Source organism: Sorex araneus, chromosome 1 (assembly GCF_027595985.1).
Source record: "Sorex araneus isolate mSorAra2 chromosome 1, mSorAra2.pri, whole genome shotgun sequence".
Taxonomy (NCBI): domain Eukaryota; kingdom Metazoa; phylum Chordata; class Mammalia; order Eulipotyphla; family Soricidae; genus Sorex; species Sorex araneus.
The window spans coordinates 83,951,414-83,974,561 of NC_073302.1; the positions used below are offsets into that span (position 1 = coordinate 83,951,414).

The following is a 23,148-nucleotide window of genomic DNA, read 5'->3' on the forward strand; positions in this document are numbered from 1 at the left end:
ATTGTAATTCTTTTCTCCAATAAGCCCTGTAAGATAACACACTTTGGCACTGTTTCTAACTCTGTTCCTTAGGAAGCACTATTTAGAAGAGTTCCCACTTTTTAGCCCTGGCAAACTGGGGAAATTCAAACTAGACAGGCCGGTAGTGAGCAGAGACACCTCAGAGACATCTGAAGGCAAAGTGTTGTCAAGTCACAATTCGGTACACCTGAAATATGTGAAGTCAGAAACCAAAGCTACTTTCATGCAAATTTTAAAATAAGATAAAGATCCTGATTTGATCAGATATTAGATGTGATTTTCTAGGGAGACTTTGAGGAGGGGAGGTAGCAACAGTCTTAAAATGCATCAACTAGAACTAAACTTGGTTATGGAGTGAGGCCCTGAAGGGAAGCCCATGCAAGCCAGGGTGGTGTCCCAACAGCCCTGGATGTTCCAGCAAGTACAAACATTATCTGTGGTGTGTCCAGGACACTTACTGTAGTATAGGCCTGGAACTGATTATAGGATGAATCGACCATGGGCAGGTATACAACCACACCACGTGTACGAGGAATATAAACTGCCAAAGGACCAAATTTAGTTGTGCCTGAGTCCTATAAATTTAAAAAGTGTGTATGTAGCAAGCCGGCTCTGAACATCACCATATGTAAAAGAGATAATGTTCATTCTCCATATCAGCAAAATGAATCTTGTCTCCTCACCACCATTCATTGAGAACACTGCAAAGCTATAAGGCCAACTTAAGAATTTACTACATGACCATGTACAAGTTGGCTAAAAGAGTTTCTTTAAATTTGCATTTACGCTAATGAATTATCCTACATATTTTGAAAGACTCCTAACAGTGAAACGTAGCATGTAAAATAATTATTTTCATAGTTCAAGATCTCTGAAAAAGTCAATCTTTGAATAAAAATGCCTCTCCATAAGTCTCTTGAGAGTAAAATAATGAGAAGGTGGCAGTGACTAATAGCAAAAAAATCGTTGACTTGGTTTAGACACACAGTGTTTAGCCAAACATGTCTTTCTCAAGGAAAAATCCACGACCCTCTTGCTTATTCACCCACTAACCATGTTGGAAATAGTTCCTCTGCACTATTTCAAACAAACACCACCACGCACCCCCAAATGCATCAATATGGAAGGTTTTCCTTTTAGATGGTGTATCTGGAGAAAAACGAAAGAAAACAAAAACTGGAGTGACACAATAAACCCCGTATATGGTCAGTACCCAGATTCCTTCCAAGTCAAGTTCCACCTCCGGAGAATTTCAGCCGCGCCACTTAACCCTTTCCCCGACGCTTCCCCCAGGCTCAGCCCTGAACCCCCCTAAGGAGGAGTACAAGGTGGGCAGGACGGGTTTTTCAGGTCCGTACGAGTCATCGTCACCCTTTGTTTCCAGGAGCTGGAGCCCAATTAGTGGTCACTGATCCAGAGGAGGGTGAAGTGTCCGCGGCCCCCCTCACCGAGTCAGGCTTCCAAGGCAGGACCCAGGGTACCGCGCCGCAGGCGGAGCATCCCCGCGCCAGGCACGCGCGCGCCTGGGCACGGCAGCACCCCGGGGATCCTGCTCACCAAACCAAGGCAGGCTGGAAACGCACCACGGAAACCCAAAGCCCACCGCCCCGGGTACACGAGGCGTGTGAGCTCTCGCTCGACGTATCCCAGCCTATGCCTGGCCCACGGACGTGTTTTCCACCGAGCGCACAGTCCCCTCCTTTCCGAGCATCCGCGAAAAGAAACCTCAAGGAAAAAAAAAATAACCCGGAGGGAACTGCTGTATTTGAATCATTTCTCAAGAATAACACCCGCCCACGGGGTCGGCACCCAAACGCTGCGACCACCTGTGCGCCTAACTGTAACGACCAGAGTCCCCTCCCCCAGGAGACCTCACGCGGTCCGTCGGGAGGACTTTTAGGGGACAGTGGAGGATTTTCATTCCAGGGAAAAGCGAACAAGTGGCAAAGATTTTTGCGAACTCCAGCCCCCCGCTTCCGCCGCCGCACGGTCCCGGGTGCTCGCAGCGCGCGCGCGCGCCCGCGCCGTCCCGCGTCCGCCCCACGTTACTTTGATTGACGGGCCGGGTCCCGCCGCTCTCCTTCCCACCGACCTTCCCCTCCCCAGTGCCAATCTCCACGTCTGGCCGCTTCCCATTGGCTGGTTTCGGCGTCCCCCGGCTCCTCCAGGAACGGTTTCCCCTCCAGCGAGGGAGGACGCGGCTGGCGGAGGCCGGGCGGGGGGGGCGGGGCGGGGAGACGGGGGAGACGGCGGAGATGGAAGCGAGTGGGCTGGGGCGGGGGCGGGGGTAGGGCGGGCCGGCTCGGCCCGTGCTGCGCTGCCATTGGCTGCGGGCTGAGTGACGTCAGTCCCCCACGTTGGGCGCCGCGCCGCCGATTGGCCGCGGCGGCCCCCGCGCGGTGCCGCCCCGCTGGCCCGGCCGCGTCCCCCGCCGGCTCGGCGCTCCCGGCCCCTCCGCCCGCGCAGGGCTGGGCGGGGCCGGCGCTGGTTAGCTCGGGAGTGTGAAACCGCGTGTTAATGTAACCGGCGCGAGGAGCGGCAGCGGCGGGCCCCGTGCGCCCCGCGTCCCCGAGGCCGCCGACCGCGCCGCCCGCCTCGCCGCCCGGCCGGGCTGGCCCCGCGCCGTGAGCCCGGAGCTCCGCCGAGCCGCCGCCGCCGCCGCCGCGACCACTCGAGACTCGCCCGCGGAGTTTGCCGGCCGAGGCCGGGAGCGCGCGGCGGGGCGCACTCTGCTCGCACCGCCGCGCGGATGTCGTGCCCCGGGTCGTGAGACAACTTTGCCGAGAGAAGCCGGAGAGGGAACCCCGGAGGAGCGAGGAGGAGGAGGCCGGTGCGGGGCGGGCGCGCTCGGGGCCCGGCGCCCGGATGCGCCCAGGGCGCGTGGAGCCGCGCGCGGCTGCGGGACTGCCCGCGGTGCTGTAGCGCCGTCCGGCCCGGAGGGTTTGTGCAATCGGCGAGCGCGGGGCGGGCCGAGCCGCGTCCGGACGCGCCCTCCGCACTCGCCCCCGCCTCGTCGCCACCCCGCGCCCCGCCGCCGCGCGCCGGGTGCGGAGCCTGCGCCGCGGCCCGGGACTCGCGACGTCGCCGGGCGGCTTCGGGCTGAGCCGGGGGCGTCGCGCCACCTGTCTCTCGCGGGCCGCCGCGGGCGCCGCTCGGCGAGGAGACCGACGGGGAGCGGCGGCGTGCCGGAGACCAGCCCCCGCCGGGACCCGCCGATCGCCGAGGGCTGCGCGGCGGCAGCGGCCGCGCCCCCGGCGCCGCGTCGGGCCGCCGAGGCCGGGGCCCCGGAGCGCAGCGGCGGCGGCACCGCGCGCCCCCTCGGCCGGCGCCGGCGCGCAGGTGGTGGGTGTCGAGCCGGGCCCGGGCGCCCCGCGATGTGGCCCTGAGCGCCGGAGCCCGCGGCGACGGGAGCAGCCCCCCGCCGGGCGCCGAGTGGCCGGGGCGCCCCCCGCGCCCGCGCGGCCTCGCCCCGGCGTGGCTCAAGTTGGAAATTGAGCGGAGAATTGAATTTCCCGGGAACCGAGCCTCGGCCGCCGCCGGAGCGATGTTCCCGCAGAGCCGGCACCCGGTGAGGAGCCGTCGGGGGGCGCGGGGAGGGAGTCCCCGCCCGGGTGGGGCGCGGCCGCGCGTCGCGGGGTGTCCCGGGGCCTGCCCACCCCCGCGGGGGCGCCCGGGGCGCGGGGCTTTCGCCCAAGAGGCCGCCGCCACCCGCGGCCCCGAGGCGCGCCGGGCGCCCCCCCTCTTTGTTCCCCGTCTCGCCTATTTACATGTCTATGCGGCCCCCGTTCGGGCGCGGCTGGAGGTGGCCCCGGCGACTCTTGGAACGGGGGGCGCGGGGGAGTTGTTTTCCTTCCCGCGTCCCCCGGGTCATTGCCGCCCCTCGGCCCCGGGGGGTAGAGGGAGAGGGCGGCGGCGGTGGCGGCGGCGGCGCCGACCGAGACCCGTGTCGGCCTGGGAGTCCCTGGCCAGCGGACCCGGGGACGCTTCTCCGCACCCGGCCTGGGGACTGGGGGTGGGGAGTGGGGGACGCTTCTGGCCGGGGTGGTCCCGGAGCCCCGGCCCCCCGCCCCCCAGGAAGGTGCAGTCTGGTTCGGGGATGGCTTTTGCGCCACTTCAAACTTTTGTGTTTTGTTTGTGCCCCACCCGCTCCCCCGGCCCCGCGGTTCGGTTTTGGCTCGACCCTTCGCTCCCTCCCACCCCTCGTGGCCCGCCCTGGCCGCCCCCAGACGCCGCACCAGGCTGCTGGCCAGCCCTTCAAGTTCACCATCCCGGAGTCCCTGGACCGCATCAAGGAGGAGTTCCAGTTCCTGCAGGCGCAGTATCACAGGTGCGTGTCCTGGCCGGCCGCCGGCACCCCTGGGCGCGGTGGCCCGGCCCGGCCCGGCCCGGTGGCCGCGGCTGTACTGAGCGCTCGCGTCCAGGCGGTGGCGCGTGGAGTCGCGGTGCGGGCCTGTCCCCCGCACCCCTCTCGGGCTCCTCCTGGCCCGCAGCCGCCCCCGTCGCTCCGGGCCCTCGGCGGCTCCGGCCGGGAATCTCGCCCTTCGGGGTTTGCATGAGAACCGTCAATATTTGTGCTTCGTGTATTTGCTCTGCAGCAGACTGATGCCCCAGCTAGGAGTGCGGTTCTGGGGGCCAGGCCTGTGTCGAAATGAGTTGGGTTGTCGGAGGCAAAGTCCACTCTGTCCACTCTGGCGCAGCTTGGTGGCCAGGCTGAGGCCTTCTCGGGCTTCCCGCCGTGCTCCTGAGGCTCCTTGGTGGCCACCTTGGTGGCTTCCTCTGATGCCTATTCTCGTGGATTGGTGAAACTGTGAAGCACCTGTCCAGCGAACTTTCTGGACCGGTTAGCTCCTTCCCTCTTGCCACTGAGATTTTAGCCGATTGGAGCTCAGAAGTCACGTATTTCTTAACGTGGAGAAAGAGCGCGTGTGTTTGGGTGTGAATCTTAGTTTCTCCAGGCTCTGCCGGTGACTGGCCTTTTGTCTGCTGGGGATGATTTCTGGGGCTGGAGGATTCCTTTCCACACCTGTTGGCCCAGAAGGACTTGACTTGGCCGCCTGGTTGTTTTAGCTGCTTGTCATGCTTCGACAGGGTGTTAAAAATGAGAGTTTTAAAAAGGGACCAACAACCGTAGAAGTAACTTGACTGGTACAGTTGTGAAACCTGGGCACTGTGTTGCCAGAGGTGTGTTGGCGTAGAGGTATGGCAATTCCTGGGACTGGAGATGGTACAAAGGTCAGATTTTGGTGGCATTCAGAGAAGCAAACCTGCTTACAGGGATCTGGGAGTAAATAGGGTCCAGAGGAATGGACTTTTGGGTAGATTTTTTGTGTGTGTGAACTGTGTTGTTGGGTGTGGATATGGGGGCTTAAGTCCAGCAGAGAACCCTGCCGTGTTAGGTGCAGTGCTGGGGATGAGCCCTGAGCCCTAGGAGCAAGTTTGTGACAAAGTTTTCCTTCTTGGTGTCTGGCAAGAACAAAAAGTATGGTAGGATGGATACCTTGCTCTCTCTGTTCACTCTATTCTTTTTTTCCTATTTAAAATAAAATACACGGACAATGCTTTGGGGGCTTTACCTAGATAGTTTATGGCTTTTCCAAATCGGTCTGTGTTTTTCCTTGAAGTGCAAATATGCGAGGCAGATGTTAAAACAAGTGACATAATGTTTACATTAAGTTGCCTGTTTTGTTTTTGTAGCCTTAAATTGGAATGTGAGAAACTGGCAAGTGAAAAGACAGAAATGCAGAGGCACTATGTGATGGTAGGTATCAAAGATGGGAAGTTTTCCTTTTAATAATTGGTAAATATGTGTTCTTAATCTTGCACAACCTGAGTTACTGAGGTGCTTCCTTCTGTTTTTCTTTTTACAGTATTATGAAATGTCATATGGATTAAACATAGAAATGCATAAACAGGTAAGCCTTAGTTCATGTTGATATGAAAAATAAGTAATTGTGATTGAGAATGCTGACTTTGTCTTCTGTTGGGATTTGTATGCTGTTTTTCTGTTTCTTTTTTTCCGCTGTGAATTCAAGTTTTCTGTTACCTAGCGTTGCTTCTTGAACATTGTGAAATGTTTAAATGACTGAATGAGAAGCATTTTGGACGTATAAACTAGCCTTCGATGTGGCAGATAGAATTTGAGACCCCTCGTTGACTTTCCCTGCTTGGTCGAGTCTCCTCAGGAGACATCTGAGGACTTCTCCAGAGAGTTTCTGAAGTTGAGAACAGCTGATTTTGTTTATTTGTGGTGGTGCCTCAGAGCACTTATACGTGTAAGGCAAGTGCTCTGCCACTGAGCTACATACTCAGCCCCTCAGAATAGCTAATACTTTGTGCTGGTTTGGAAAGAAATGTGGACTGGCCTCTTGAGGAAAGGAGATCTTTTGGCATTTCTTGAAACAAACTTCAGGAAAGGTGGATCTGTGATGAACTGTGGGGTTCTCTTTATGCTTTGAGGCTGCATCAAGCAACTCTCAGGCTTTCTGGCTTATTAGCAAACAGCTTCTCAAAGATTTTCTCAGTTGATGCTGGCTGGGAGGTGGAAAAAGCATCCTCTTTTATGGCCCCAACATATGTTGGGAGTTGCTTCGGTTCTAGTGATTTTAAAAGCATGAAGAGATTAGTGACTGGAAAGCTCTAGCTATGACTATGAGTTTGCAAGTTCCCATAAAATTCACACTTATGGCTACTATAATGGGGTATAAAAAGAGTATTGAACTGGAACAAGGCACTAAGGACCTCATAAGGGAAGAAAAGCTAAATGATTGCCCGGCCCAGAGGACCCTCAATTGAGTAGTCATTGTCTGCCAAAAAAAGCATTAATGGCAGAGTGTAAGTATTCTGGAGATATGCTGACACTCAGTTTTTCATCAAGATGCTGGTACAATAAGTCTTTTGGAAATCGATTGCCTCTTAAAAAATTATCATCAGATGAAGTTGCACAGTTGGACACATTTCAAAGTGCAACAATACAGTTCTTCCTTGATGTATATGTGCTATTTCATCCCAAACCCTTGTTTCATTAAATTAAAGAGCATGGCTGACCTGCGGGGGCACAGTGGAGAAATTGATTAGTTCAGCCTTTAGATCTTCCTTATATTCAAAGGCTTTCAATAAACAAGTGTGTTTTAGAGTTGTTTTCTGCTTTTGTAACTATGCACTTTTTGATTTTTAATGCATTATAGCTTTCATAGCAGCTGTTATATCATGTACGTTAGATCTGTTCTCAGATATGTATTTGAAAAGAGATGGTTAAGTTCAGGGCCTTTTGCTAATAAGCCAGCTGAACTTGTAAGAATGCTGATTTTCTTTCTCTTTTCATCTTTCCTATTGCAAAGTTGGTAGCCCAGTTTAGATTGGGTTTGCACCTTTGTTTTTTTACAGGTTGAAAAGGCTACTGTCTGATTGAGGCAGTTGTAACTTGTTAGTAATTGGACAGGAAGGTACAGGGTCACTTAAATGAATTATGCAGATTAACCTCCTCCTCCGTTAACCTGACCTGCCTCAGTGCCCCACAGGCACACTTTTGGGCTAACTGTCCACTGGACAGGTTGGAGGAGACCTGCATTTTTTCTTTGACTCTTGAACTCACAGAACTTCTGAACTTTGATAGGGGAAGATCTCATCTCTGTGATATGTTGGTGTGGGATTTATTGGAGCTGCAGGAAGGGTAAATCTTCTGGGCTCCTATAGGCTAGAAGGTGGAAGTGACCTCTTTATCGAGGAGGAAGGAGGAAGAAGGGACAAGGAGGGTCAGGAACCCCCATGGTGTGAAAATGGTTTTCTAATGAATATCTGGGCTCTAAAGGGCAGTTGTGAGTATATCTTGTCCGTCTGTGAGCCGGTATGCATTAATAATATGCTGTGTATAATTGGCTCGGTAATTTGAAAAAGATGAAAAGCTGAGAGACACAGTGTCTTTCATAGTCGAGCATTAAGCCCCCTGAAATTTAGTTTATATTGTAAATGCTGACAGACCTCTTAACTAGAGTGATGTGCAAAGCCATGGTGTAATTCAGTGGAAAGTGGCCTTACGTTTGAAAAACATCCTTCTGAATGTCACACATTAATAATAAGTTCTGAGGAGGCATTCGGTGCAGCTAGTAATCATAATTCTTATTAAAACTGGTGACGTCTGGCCCCCAGGGTGTAGCCAGGCTCAAATTGATGCTTTTTGCCGCCTGATCACCAGCATGGCCTAAGTGCTCATTATATTGTAGAGAGGCCTTTGGAGCTCTCATTAGATTTGACAGAAATTCTCTCTAGGGGGAAACTGGGCATTAGCAAGACTCCTGACAGGCTGAAATTAGTCCTGCTTTATGGCTTATAACCAAATGCTAGCAAGGCGGCATCAGGGGACACAAAAAATTGTCATTTCTGACAACATCTTTGTTACTGAGGGGGGAGAAAGGTGGAATGGGAGGAAACTTCGCCGGGAGGGAGAGCCCGAGTGCCGAGCTGCCTCCCGTGCTGACCTCCCGCCCGCCCCACCTTTCCGCGGGCTCGTCTTTCATGGGAGGAATGGCCTGCAGAGATTCCAGGCGGATCTCACCACCTGCTTCTCGCTCTGGAAGCTGGAACGTGGCAGTGTCCGAGCGAAGGCTGGTATAATTGTGGTTTCCTGGCTTGGTCTGCTGCCCGCAGCCCCTGTTCATGTTGTGTCAACACTTCCTGAGAGGCCTTCCCCGGACTCTCTCTCTCCCCATTGGAGGCTGTGGCTGAGAACGCAATGGAAAAGAGAGTAGCACCGACTGCTTAGGAGCAGCAAAGCAAATACTTATTTATTTTTTGAGCTGTTCCTGGATTTCCGTCGACCTGTCTGTTTATAGATGGAAAACTTGAGCTATCTTTATATAAAGAGATGTGGAGGCGTGGAAAAATCAAGGCAAGTCACCAGTGTTAAGGTGCATGAAGAAATAGCTCGCCGTGAATCTTCTGTGTGAAGGGGCTGTGTGCTTTGGTATATCCGGCACTATGATGAGGATATGATGAGGATAAACTTTATTTCCTGTCATGAGACCTGACATTACATCAGCTGATATTCTTGGAACAAGAGGGACTGTAAATATGTAGGCATGAGCCTTATTTACGCGTTTGTGTATCTTTTCAGCATGCTGATGAAGACAGGCTCCAAGTTGTCATTAGTGGCTTGAATTTGTATAGCACTTAGAGTGATCCGACTCATTCTGAAGTAGACGGGGTAGGTGCTTGGCTTTGCAGCTGTGGGAGCACGTGTTCCAAGTCTGGGGCTTGTTGTGGAGAGCATCTGTGGAAACTCGTTTGGGTTATCTGGTTGCCTGACTCTTGGCTTACTCCTGACTAATATCCGGTAGCCATCCGGCTGCCACTGGACAGAGGTGGCCATTGGCTGACCTCCATTGTTGGTGGTGGTCTCAAGTGCAGATCTTCACGATGGGGCAGGACACTCTGCAGTCTCAGCGTTGTTGGACTGGGGGTGTGACCCGAGAAGGACAGAAGTCTCCGTGCCGGCTGGTCAGCGGAGGGAGGCCTGCTGCTGGCAGTGGAGAATGGTTATCCGGGGCCACACATTGCTTGTGCAGAAGCATCACAGAGCAGAATGGAATTGGAGAGTTGTTGTGGGCACTCCTGCTCAGCTCCCTCAGGCAACTGCTCTCTGCCTGTATTCCAGTGCCTGGGCATCTGCAAATGAACAGGAAGATCATAAACCTGTGATCTTGGGTTCCAGGAGAGGCCAGAGAGATGCGGGACATGGGAGATTAAGCATTTCCAAGCTCCCTGTGGTACTTCCCCCACCACGAGCAGAATCTCAGATCAAACACGGTTTGGGGCTGCAGTGACTTTCAGTTTCATTGTGTGCATTTGTTTCACCTTGAAAATAACTTTCTGGGGCCAGGGAAGATAGTACAGCAGCAGGGTACTTGTCTTGCACGTGGCCGACCAGGATTTGGTTCCCAGCCCTCGTATGATCCCCTGAACCTCACCAGCAGTGATTCTTTGAGTGCAGAGCCAGGAGTAAGCCCTGAGCACTGCCAGGTATGGCCCCCAAATAAAACATAGCACTGTAGCACTGTTGTCCTGTTGTTCATGAATTTGCTCGAGCGGCCACCAGTAACGTCTCTATTGTAAGACTTGTTACTGGTTTTGGCATAGCGAATATGCCACGGAGAGCTTGCCAGGCTCTGCCGTGTGGGCAGGATACTCTCGGTAGCTTGCTGGGCTCTCCGAGAGGGGTGGAGGAATCGAACCTGGGTCAGTCACGTGCAAGGCAAACGCCCTACCTGCCATGCTACCTCTCTATAACAAAAATAAAACATAACAAAAATAAAAATGAGTTTCCTTAGTAGTGTTTTCTAGGTGTTTATGTAAAATGGTTAGGTTATGTAATATCTCTTATGTTAATTCCTTAAATGTACTTGATTAATACATGTTTTAAATGTTCTCCCTACCCCCTATTTTTAGCTGTGTTGTTTTCCATCACCAGGTTTTCACTTTGAGAGATTTATTTTTTTTCTTGAAGTCCAAATCTCATAATGGGAAATGGCTGACTGGAGTGCCCAGGCACTTAGTGATAAACCTCATGAGGTGTTGGTCACCTTGTACCACAAAGAGGGTGGCTGTCATCAAGCGCCGAGTGGACCCTGACGTCTTTGAAGTCAGTCAGGCCCATCCTTCGCAATCAGAAGTGGAGAGAGATAAAACTCCTTGTGTATCTGGAGTCTCCTTTTGGAGTGCGAGGTCAGCCCTGCTGGCTGAGTGCTGGCTCCGGAACAGCCCCTCCCCTGCCCATTCTAGCAGTGGCACCAGTGGCCTGTTTTTTCCAGGTCCTAGAATGGGGGGGGGGGGGTGAGACCAGGGTACTTTGTCTTGGACACAGACACTAAAGGGGTGTCAGAAAACATGAAAACAAGAACATTTTTTGAGGGGGCATACCTGATGGCTCTCGGCTTACTTTTTTTTTTTTTCTTTTTTGGTCACACCCAGCGATGCTCAGGGGTTACTCCTGGCTTTGCACTCAGGAATTGCTCCTGGCAGTGCTTGGGGGACCATATGGGATGCCGGGGATCGAACCCGGGTCGGCCGCGTGCAAGGCAAACGCCCTACCCGCTGTGCTATCGCTCCGGCCCCCGGCTCTCGGCTTACTTCTACCTGTGCACACAGCGATCACAGCTGGCGGGGCTGGGGGCACCAGATGGGGTGCCAGGGTTCAAACCCCAGCTGTCTGCGTGCAAGACAAGTGCTCTACCCACTGTACTATTGCTCTGGTCCCCTCAAGATAAGCGGTTTAAAATTCAGAATGAATGCCACAAACTTCATGAGTGCCACAGCATCCCTTTTAAAGATGGGATCTGGCAGGACTGTTGGGAAGCACAGATTCTCTCCTTTCGTCTACTCTTTCTCCAGATGTTTGGATGCTGAGAATGGGATGACTGTCAGGTGCTTGCTTCTGCATGGGGCCTTGGGTTTGATCCCTTACACCTTTCAGAAAGGAGCTCAGTGGAGCTGGGCCGAGGTTGGCCCCTGGCGCCAGTTGTGGTTTTCTGGGCACCCTGGGTGTGAGCCCACTAACCCCCTCAAACCAAAACACTAAAAACAAAGGAGAGGCTTTAGGCAAGGCAGGTTCTGGACTCACGGGGACAGACATCATGCCTTGGACTGTCCCTTGAATTTTTCTTAGGCCAGTTTATATGACACATAATGATGATGACGAAACAGAGAAAGCCTGCCCCTTTAGCTCACATTCAAATAAAAATAGAGAGCAATCTTTGCTCTTCAGTTGTTGAACTTGGGGGTGGGGCTCCCCGTGGTACTGAGGGGCTCCATGCCGCACGTAATGCACCCATGACACCCCCCTCCACGTTTGATGTGTTTGGGGGGTCAGAGCCAGACCCCACCCCCAGGCAGTGCTGTCTTCCCTCTGGGCTCCTCTATTATTAAACTTTCCTGCTGTCCAGAAGTGGATTAAATTGGAGGAAACTAAGAAACTATACTCTGAAACTTTTTATTACCACCCCTCTTCCGGTCTGTATTGATTGCTGCCTCTGAGTTTTCGTTTGTTTGGGGGGGGGGCACACCCATCAGTGCTAAGGGCTTACTCCTGGCTCTGTCAGGGATTACTCCTGGTGGTGCTCAGGAGACCGGAATTCAGCACTGGGCATTGAACCCACATCAGGCAGGGCGAGGCAAGTTCTCTGCTGGCTCTACACTCTCTCTGGCCCCTGCTTCTGATCTTTATTGATTAAAATTCTCATCATATCTTTTAACATGGGGATGTTTGGTATAATGAAATTTTCGCTAGCTTTTTTGGAATTGACTTATTTGACCAGTTAGGCGTTCATATATTGAAAATATTCCTTGTTGATAGGATTAGTGAATTCTATGGTAAGGAATGTGCTGAGTAGTTCCACGACTATGGTTTTGGGGGAAATACTTTTTAAAAAAAAATTCATTTTTTTAATTGAATTACAGTGAGATACACAGTTACAAAGTTTTCCATGATGTTCCAGCCTTGTCCTTACCCAGTGTACATTTCCTACCACCAATGTCCCCAGTTCCCACTGTGGGACGGGAGGGAAACTGGAAAAATACTTGAATTGCCAACTGTAGCTCTATTTATCTCCTTGATGCAACATAGCAACATAAAGTCCTAACTATAAACAGTTTACTCACCCCCACTCACATATCTGGATATAACAGATACGTTAAAAAATTACATTTCAAGAGTTTTTCTTGAAGTATTTGTAGCTTAGTCTTGGCCATTTACATTAGCAGAAAGGGGATTGGGTAAAGGCCATTTGGGATCCAAATTAAACACAGCCCTGGAAAGATTATGAAATTCTGTTAGGCAAATTAATTTTTTTTTCTGCCCAAAATAGGAGAAATGCTGTTAAGCCTGGAAGCATATTCCATTGTGCAGACAGGAAGTGATAGGGTTGTGTCTGTAGCTCTTTCTAGGTAGAGCTGATGCTCAGTGGACATGCGTTATTCATTTGATAACTTGGGTGCAGTTCTTTCGGTTTTTGACCACACCTGATGAGGGCTTCTCTGGGGGTTGCTCCCAGCTTGGTGCTTGGAGTTCATTCCAGCAGGGACCCAGGGATCGGGCGGCGGCAGGGCTAGAATTTGGGGGTTTTGCGTGCAAAGCATGTGCTCCAGCCCTTTGAGGTCTCCCTCCATATAGCCCAGGATCAGTTGTTTTTGATAATGTAGGTGCATTTGAACTTAGGATCCTATGTACTTTGTTAAGCTGTGGAAATAAATATAGTATTGGAATAAGTCCAGTGCTTGCAACATCACTGAAATGATAGATTATCTGGGATTTTGTGCAACCTATTAAAGTTGCATTATAGAATGACATAGTTATTCTCTTGTCTGATTTTTAAGAGAATGCTTCATTATGTTATACTGGAGTGGGGGGGAGTGGATTGTGGTTGCTTTCCCAGCAGTGCTCAGGGGCACTACGCAGGAGTCACTGTTGCAGTGCTTGGGGGACTGTACGTAGCCTTGGGGATGGAACTGTGCAGCACACGTGCTTTAACCTTGGACTCTCTCGGGCCCCTCTGTAGACCTTTAAAATAGAGGGGTGGAAAGAGAAGAACTTGGGGCTGGAGTACAGCCCCAGGAGTACCCCTAAGCACTCCTTCCTCCTCCAGATGTGAAAAACAAAGGCTTCAGGTTTTCAGAACCCATTGGCTTGCCCCTGAGGCCCCTGTTAAACCTCCTTATGTTCAGAGACGGCAGGCCTAGTGTCAGACCTGTCTGTTGTCCTGGGAAAGGGTCCTTGGGAGTGCTGCAACAGGGCTTAGAGAGCTGGAATAGCTGTCTGTCTGTCATGCACAGGTGCAGGGGTTGGCAGGGCCTTCCTCACTGTCCTTGAGTTCAGCACAAGTGCCTGTCCTCTCTGTTTGCTTCGGTGCTAGCTGTCATGCAACTTTTTGGTATGTTTTGATAGGGGACCACATGCAGTGCTCGGGATCTCTCCAGCCCCCACCCACTTTTGCTTTCTCCTCTTTTTTATTTTTGTTTTGGGGCCACACTGGGTGGTGCTCAGGGCTTACTCCTGGCTCTACAGTCAGATATGATAACTGATGGGACTTGGGCCAAACGGCGTGCCCAGGATAGAACCTGGTGGGCTACGTACAAGGTGCTGGGGCTCTGGACTCTGCCCCAAGTGCCTCTAACTCCTCGGGCCCTGACCCTCACCCTGACCCTCGCCCTACCTCAGGAGGGAATTTGCATTTAATGCTGTTAGAGATAATTTTCCCCTTAAATCAGTGTTCAAAAGGAGTATTGAATTTTATAACCATACTTGGATCTTATCAATAAAAAGTTGGTTTAAAATTTCTGCTGTGATCACTTCCTTTTAATTTTGCTTTCTTATAGTCATGCATACTTTATCACCTAAATGTCTGGAGTTCATTAAAAAATTTAAAAGGCTGAAAAAGCAAAGTAAAGAAGTTTTAGACTTAGAAGCAAACAAGTCTGAAGTTTATGCTTCAAGTGAATTTTACAGAGTAGGCACTTGATGGGTAATGTGTCTGATGTGCTTATTCTGTTTGGGGCTCACCCTGTACGGTACTCAGGGATAGTCCTTAGTGGTTCCTGGGGACCAATAGGAAAGGGAACTTGGGCCTCCGGCATGGGCATGTGTGCATTTCAGCCCTGTAGCCGTGTCCCTGGTCTGCCATGATCCTAAGTAAGGTGGAAGTTGTAACGGCTTAGGGTTCTGAACCCATTTGAAAATCAGATAAAAGTACTTTGACAAAAAGAAATCTTTGTACCACATATACACATAGAATGGTTTTCCCCTGCAGTTCATTCATTTACAGGCATGTTTGGATCCTTTACAGGTCCAAACATTAGAACCTTGGTAAAAAAAATCTCAGAGTACAAGTATGAGCCCTTAAGCTAGGACTGAAAATGAAATGTTTTATTTCACTAGACATTTTACAGACTCAGTTGCTTATCGGCATTCAACTCTGTAAACTCATTTGACTACTTTGCCTCAGTTTTTCTTCTGGAAAAATGATTCATATTCAGAATAGCTACTGAGACTTGTTTTGGTGGGGGGTGGGGGGCATGGTGAGGCACACGTGGTGGTGCTCAGGGATCAATCCTGGTGGGGTGTGGAGCACCATGTTGGATGATGGACTTCAACGTGGGTGAGCGGCATGCAAGGCAAGTGCCCTCATTTGCTTTTCGACGGTCTCTCTGAGACTTATCAAGAAGTTTAATGATAGTGTAGTTGGTATATGTGCGGCCCAAGCGAGCAGGATAGCAGTTTAGTTGGGTTGCACTGAAGAGAAAGATGGAGTGGTGATCAGTGCTGATTCTGCGCACTGCCCTGGGACCACTGCTGAGCCCTTCCTCAGAGCGAGCACAGGCACAAGTAGAGTCGCGGTCAGAGATGCCCGGGAAACGTCCTCCAACGCTTTGATCAAGTCTTATTTGCCAGGTTTCATAATAAGAATGATGATGCCCTTTGGTCCATTTGCTGATAGATTTATATGATCCCGTTTGCTCTTTCATTGTGGGCTTGATACTCAGTATCACTGGGTGACCCCGGGTGTAGCAGTCCTCCCTTCAACCAAGCAGTGCTGGGGATATGGCCTCCGCACCAAACATTCACTCTGAAGACTTTTAGTGAGGCAGAGAAGGAGAAAGATGCATCAGGGTGGCCTTCCTGATCTGAGAGATGGTAGACCAGGAGTCTGAATGACTGCTCTGTATATAACGTCTGCCCGTCTCGCTCTTTCTGGAGCTCTCGCCCTTCTCACTTTCCTCTGCTGTTGGTAGGTGTAGATGAATCTGGAGATTTGGAGAACTAGGAACTTTTATCTTCTAAAGGTCTTTTTTTTTTTAATTTTATTTTAATGCTGTCGACCCCATCTGGCCTTTTAGGACTAAGTGAATTTCCTCCAAGTGATTTTAGAGATTTTATTGTTCCAAATGCTTGCCTTTTTTTTGACTGGGAGAGGGATGTCTTGCCCAAGTCTGTGAATCTGTCCTCTCCTTAGGGTTCTGAACTATACTAACGGGAAAATTCTTCCCTTTCACATCATGAGGGGAAATTTAGATTGCTGTTCCAAAGTAGGGATGTGATCCCTTCTTGCTTTATTTCTAAACACCACAGGTTGAGACATAGCATAGCTCTGTAATCTTTTAAATAGTTACCTTTAAAATCTGGCAGAATCTCCTGGAGCCTTCGTCCCTCTCGGAGAGCCCGGCAAACTACCGAGAGTATCCTGCCCATAAGGCAGAGCCTGGCAGGCTCTCCCATGGCATATTTGATATACCAAATACAGTAACAATAATGGGTCTCATTCCGCTGATCCTGAAAGTGCCTCCAATACAGCACCCTTGGGAAGGATGAGTAAGGAAAGGCTGCTAAAATCTCAGGGCTGGGACGAATGGAGATGTTATGGCACCCGCTCGAGCAAATTGATGAGCAGCGGGATGACAGTGATACATTGATACTTGAGAGTCTAGGTGACAGCTACATCCAGTAGTTGTCAAGGGCTGTTCCAGAAAGGGGCACAGCGGTTATCCTAGTGGGTCCTTGGGGGACCTTGTGTATGTTTGGGCTGCGAGAGGTGGACCTGACTTTCCTTGCCAGCATTCCTGCTGACCTTTGGAGCTCTTCCTGGCCCTGGGCTCCTGCCTCCTCCCCTCCAGATTCCTCTGGGCAGTGGCTGACCTTTAAAAGAGAAGGTTTTCTGCCTACAGGGATTTTAGATTTATCCCAAGTTTTTATCTCACCCTTCACTCTTGGATTGCTTAATTACACATGCTCTCCTGATGAGACTGCAGCCTCCTTTGTGACACTTTGCTCCTAGGGTCACCCATTGGCTGGTTGGCTGGGTTGAATTTGGTATCACCAGGGACAGAGTTACTTAACCCTTAGCGAAACCCATATTCACTGGGTCCCTGTGCACTGGGGCTTTACCATTGATTCTTTGGAGACTGGGGAATGGCTTTAGGGAGGAACTCTGATTCACTGCTTTACCATTGATTCTTTGGAGACTGGGAGATGGTTTTGTGGCAGAACTCTGATTTTGAAGTCTGGATGGGCAGTGACCCATTGGACAGTTTCAGTTCGCTCAGGTCCGGGGAGGTGCGAGGCTATGAAGTCCTGAAGAGCAGAAACGCCGCCTGAGGGCCCCACCCGCGGAGGGGGCTCTTGGCCAGGCCTCCAGGAGTGTGGCCTTTGTCCCTTTGGGCTCCCTCTTGATGCCTTGAGCAAACAGCCAGTCGGAGCCTCTTACAAATAGGTGACTGGCCAGTGTATTGACACGTGGAGACACAATAGAAAACTGCATTAGGAGGCGATCCGTCGGGATTTGCAGTAAATATATTACAGAACACAAGTGACTTGCCGATACTGCTTGTTTAGCAGTTTGCAAGGGCAATGGCAGTATGGATTTTTGAATTAGAAGGGAAGGGCTGTTCTTTCTCTGTGAGGGAACATCCAGTTGATGGCCAGGGAGAAAATTGATTTAGAGAACAGAATGCAGCTGCCTTTATTTGTGCCATTTGAAAGGCTTCTGTGGATTAAGGAGTGAAAATAAAAAGATTGCTTCATTTTGGGGAAAGTGGCCTGCCCCTCGACGTGGTCTGAGATGTGGTCTGACACGGAGGGACCCGAGGATGGGCTGCTAGCAGGGTTGGGGGGAGGGGAGGCCTGGCAGTCTCCTGGCTGTGGTCTTGTTGGACCTCTCTGGGTTTCGGTAGTTTCTGGGGTTCATCACCACTTTGGTCTTACCGTTTGCTGGGGGGGCCAAGCCTATGGGTGGTGCTTGGGCTGTGCCTGGATTGTGGGGAAGGTTGGGGTCTTTCCGTGTGGAGTCAGGTAATTCAGTGGGCACTTTAGGGTGAGTAGCCCCAGGCCTCTCTGTCGCACCCATCGGCCGGCCTGGTGTTCAGTATTCCTCCTTCCCACAGAGGAAACAGGCTTGTTGGGCTGGGGAGGGAGTGGAGTGCCTCCCTGCCCCGGTGTGGGTTTGGGGGGGGCCTCTGTGCGTGGGAGCGGGACCTCCTGCAGGTTCGCGCTTGGTGACTTCCTCCCCGAGCTCTTAGGATTGCATTTTCTAAACCAAGCTCTTGTCTTGTTTTCCTTAGCCTACTTCCTTCCTCATTATGTCTGAGTATTTCCCCTCAATTACTTTTTCTTTTTTTTTTTTTTAATGTTTCTCATCTTCTAGGATCAGAACCATTTATCTTTGGGCTCTGGTAGAAGCTCCCCCCTTCTTTTTTTTTTTTTTCTTTTTTTTTTTTTTAACAGAGACCGCCTTCAGAATCTTGTCTAAAGAAGCTAGAGGAATGAAAATAAATATCTTATTTAGACCAAGTAGCAAAATGTGTCCTTGGAAGGCAAGAGCCTTAAGTCATCAAAGCACGTGCATTGGAGGGGGTGACTGAATAATCAAGAGGTTTTGTTCCATTGAATGATAGGAGGCCTGGCAGACTACAGAGGGGCGAATCTTGTTTTAGATATTTTTCTTCTCTTCTGTAACGTGAAAAATAAGGCACTTTATTTGAAGAGAGGATTGGTCCCTCTGAAAAATAAAGGGTAACTGGAATTACAGCTTGATTGGAGGAAGAAAAGTCTGTTGCCTTGGTAAGGTTTTGTGAAAGGTCCTCCAAATTGGGCTCTCTAGGGGCTGGAGAGACAGTCCAGGGCTTAAAGTACTTGTCTTGCATTTGGCTGATGCCAATTTCATCCCTTGGTTGGTCCCTGGAGCACCTTCAGAAGTTGCTCCTGAGCTCAGAGCCAGGAGTAGCCCTGCTGGCCGGCCTCTCCCTAGTCCTCGCCTCACCCTCACACGTTTTGGCCGTGCAGACCTCGAAAGTGCCACGCCAGCTTTCAATAGTGTGTAAGTGTCGTGTTGGCGTTCTCTTTAGACTCCGTGGACGTCCTCTTTTCGCAGGTCGTACCATGTGGAGCTAGCTGACCGCCTGGGTGCAGACATTAAGGAGGCAGGAAAGTAGTTCTTGGGGCGCAGACACACAGGCGGCCCCAGGGAATTGGACAGGAGAGGTCCAGGCCGCTGACTGGTGTGTCTGTGAGTGCTGGAGATCATGGCAGGCGCAGGCTATCGTCCCAGTGCCTGCGTTTACACTTGCTTATTAAAAGCCTGGCCTCCTGCTGCCGCGGCTGGGCTGCAGAGCTCCCCATTACTGTCTCTTTGTGTTTAGCTTGAGAAGCAGCCCTGATGTCTCTAAGGAGAGCACGAGGTTCTTGACAGCCCCCTCCGCCTGCCAGTTGGCCTGGGTTCCGGGGCCGGTTCCATTTGTAAGCCCGCTGGCGCTCTGACAGGGCCTGGGCTGTGAGCTCCCGCCGAGCCAATCTCCTTGCACAGCTCCTGAGAAGATTGGAATTGGACCCCTGAAATGCATCCAACTTCTGTACTTTTTAGCTGACCCAGGGCCAGAATCATACCATGGACTAAAGAAGGCAACTGCTGACTAGAATCTTACAGGAAATCTGTATTCCATAATTGAGTACTCCGGGTGCTGTGATACTGGAATTAAATGAAGTATAAGAGAGCGTTGGATCTGACATTGCATTTTTCTTAGTGGGATACAGAGATTTTCTTGAACTGCTTGTTAGTGTAACAAAGCATATGTATTCCTTCCTTCAGCTGGCCCTGCAGGTTAAGTACAGGTTGCCCACCCAGAGTGCATTGAGCAGATCTGCGTTAGGGCAGTGCCCTGCTCGCCACCTTCCCCGCATGATTTTTGTCACCAGGTCTGATACTCCCCAAGAGAGCTGGGCCTTGCATCTTACTTTGTTTTTGTTTTACCGATTAACTTTTGGAATGAGTCTTGTCAGTTTCTTTCAGAGTGTTGAAATTGCTGGAGCTTTGAGTGGACTGGGTACTAATTGTTGCTTCCCAAATTAGAGCAGGATAAAAGGGAAGGGGGTTCTCCGGTGGACTTTGCAGGGCGAGAATATTGGTATTGACACCATTTCTAATTCAGAATATCGTTGGAAACCAGCGCCTACTGTTAGTTGCATACTGGTAATATGGCTGTAAGAGGAGATGAATGTGGCTACTTTTCCAAGTCTATTACTCAGGAGGACTGTAAATTTGATTGGCTGTTACAATTCTAGCAGAATCATTCGATTTGAGAGCAATAGAAAGATAAGATATCCAATTACCCAAATGATTTGCAGGGTTAGCCAACGTTGTCATGGAGACCCGAGTTGGAACAAATTAAATTTTGAGCAATAAAATAATCTTAAAGCCCGTCTGGGAACAAGAAAATTTGGCAGTGGCACTTACCTGAATTGAATCTTAGCTTGACACGATGTTGTTTGACATTGATGTACTGTGGGAGTCTAAACTTATATATGGCACAACATTGCTGTGGAAAAGGAAAGGAGCGTGGTCAGGCTGGTCGCGGGGAGTTTGTGGAAAGTCGGGAGATGTTCATGTCTGTTTCCTGGCTTCGATTGACGATCAGGCTCAGGGTTCCTAGGAGTAATTTGTACGTAAGGATTGAAATGCCTTAATGATTAAGTGGCATTGAGTGAATACTTGGAGGAAAAAGTGGTTTGAGCAGCATGCGGTGTTTGGAGCTGCGGCCCCCTTTGTGTGTGTGTGAGCAGATGCGAAATAAAGCGTGTGGCTGTCTTTTGGTGGGGGTGGAGGTGTAAGTGAGCATATATTTGCATGTACAAATAAGGAGGTTTTGGCACATGCGCCTGCTCTGCGGAGGATTCTCTGTTTGCTAGAATCTCTGCTCTGCAGTCCGGCGTGCAGACTGGGAAATTGTATTTCAGACTTTGGATGAGGACCTAAGGCCCGAGGAAGCCCCAGCCCGAGGTTGAGGAGGTTCTCTTTCCTTATTAATGTATTGTTTAACTGGTTCCTGGCTTGTGCTGCGGATTTGAAAATAGCCATGTGGCTCGGAGAAGGGAGGGCTCTCTAGCCGCACGTCTATTAGACAGATGGAGATGAAAATTGGTCTGAGGTCAAGCCATTTGCAGCGTCCTCACAGCCTTCGATTTTCCTCTCATCCTCACCACAGATCATCTCAAATGATGCCGTAATGACCAAAAGTGCAACATTGACCTTTATTCCCCGGTGGATTACTATGTTTCACAGTCCAAATGGCAGGAAGTCTGTTCTGTTCTTCCAGAAGGAGCTGAGCATTCCCGAGCCAGGCCAGCCCTGCGGGAAGCATGCGTGCGCGCAGCCCAGCGGAACTGAATGCAGGGCTTAAGTTTGGTTTATGATGGTCTGGGAAGGGGGATTTGGCATGTCCTGAGTCCGCGTAATTTATGGAAGAATATCCCCTATACCTTTTACACTCACATGTACAGCACACACATTGATTTATTCACTTGTAAACTCCCTCGTGAGTTCTAGGAGGGGTTAGTTGGTGGTAGTTCCTGGTTTAGAAACTGTTCTCATTTGCAGAACCCTGGTCTGGTTTCCCTGTATAAGAGGAAAACACTTTTTGTTTTTCTGCTTAAAGAAGGTAGACTTCCAGGAGCGTTGCTAAGTGGTTTTTTTGTGTTTTTCCTGGAAGGTGGGGATATGCCAGATTAGTCTGGGAACCTCTGTCTAAGAGAGAACACGAAAACATAACGTCATTTGAAATCTGTTAGTTGACAGTGACAGAAGTAAGGTGACCTTGGGGACTTGTCTCTGGTGTCCTTCCTTATTTTGTGTTAGTCTGTTTTCTAGTTGAAGCACCTTGAGTTACAGTCCTAATCACCGGGGGTTTCATCCACACATGCCAGCCCACGGGGGTCCGTTTCCCTCCACCTTTGTCCCCGCCTGATGTCCCGGCCCTTGACTAACTTAGTTCTATAGACCAGTTCTCAGGTTCTGTTATTACCATCTATCTGCCTTTCCCTTACTTGGCCTCTTTGTGTCCCCTCTGGGAGGGAGATCATTCTGTCTGTCACTCTGCCGACGCCACTCAATACTGTTCTTTCCACATCCATCCCTTCAGTGGCAAGTCACAGGCTTCCTTTTTTGATTAGAGCTGAGTAGTATTCCACTGTGGATATGTACCATAGCTTTCTTACATACTTTTCATTAATACATATTTCTGGTCACTTTCTGTAACCCTGAATAAATTGTCTTTACTGTGGGACTTGAATGTCACCTGTGTACTTGAGAATATGGTGATTATTTGTCTCTTAGGTTCTACATGGATTCTATTATGATAAAATGACTGATGAGGTTGTTTTCTTTTTCTTTCTTTTTTTTTCTTTTTTGCTTTTTGGGTCACACCCAGCGATGCTCAGAGGTTACTCCTGGCTCTGCACTCAGGAATTACTCCTGGTGGTGCTTGTGGGACCATATGGGACACCGGGGATAGAACCCAGGTCGGCCATGTGCAAGGCAAACGCCCTACCTACCAGCTGTGGGTACTACGTACCTACTATGGCTCTGGCCCCCTAAAGAACTACTTTAAGTATGTATTTAGAAATAATTTCTTTTCCTGTTGGCATCCAGCTGCATAAATAAATTTGTCTCTGAAATACACAAATGAAGTCTTGTCTCAGACTCTTGTCTTATGGTCATCTTCTGGATACTTCAGACTTATCCCAAAGGACACGCTTGGAAAATTTTGGTCAGCATCCCCAATTCCACGTTAATTGGGATCTTAAATATTCTGAAGAAGTTCTCTTTACCTTTATGACTTGGTTGTGCTCAAGACCTTTTTCCCTCTTGAGCGAACTTCCTGCCTTTGCCCCTTGTTGCTGCCGGATCTGGCGGTGTCTGGTGTTTGTTTGCTTGGGGTCACACCTGGCGGTGCTCAGGGCCCACTGAAACGTATGTCCCCCGAACACAGAGCATGTGCCCTACTTTCTCTGGGGCCCTAAATTCTCTGTTGTTGATTTATTTTTTGGAGGGGAGGTGAGTGGCCCACACTGCAGGGAGTTCAGGGGTCCACACCCATGGTGCCCTAGGGAGCAGGTGGCCCTGGGGATCTGTCTGAGCCCCCACAATACAGAGCATTTGCTCAGCCGTTTGCGCCCTCTTGGCCCCTCAGCCATGGTCAGTTCCTGTGGCAGAGGCTGAAGCGGGTGCCTTTGAACTCTGTATTCCAGTGGTACTCTGAGTACATTGAACTTTGGAGCCTGGCCCATTTTAGGGACACACAGCTGACTTGGAAGGGGAATTT

The 23,148-nt window shown here is 50.5% G+C and overlaps 1 protein-coding gene across 4 annotated transcripts in view; it reads left to right on the forward strand.

Moving 5' to 3' along the window:
- The first annotated feature begins 3,453 nt into the window (after nucleotides 1–3,453).
- Nucleotides 3,454–23,148, forward strand: part of LOC101542330 (TLE family member 1, transcriptional corepressor) — a 93,623-nt gene continuing 73,928 nt past the window's right edge. For all 4 annotated transcript variants that reach the window (XM_055136658.1, XM_055136666.1, XM_055136669.1 and 1 more), the window contains exons 1-4: nucleotides 3,454–3,589; nucleotides 4,248–4,348; nucleotides 5,716–5,779; nucleotides 5,889–5,933. In XM_055136658.1, the coding sequence (XP_054992633.1) occupies nucleotides 3,566–3,589; nucleotides 4,248–4,348; nucleotides 5,716–5,779; nucleotides 5,889–5,933 (234 nt within the window). In that variant the 5' untranslated portion in view covers nucleotides 3,454–3,565. The remainder of the gene's footprint in view (nucleotides 3,590–4,247; nucleotides 4,349–5,715; nucleotides 5,780–5,888; nucleotides 5,934–23,148) is intronic.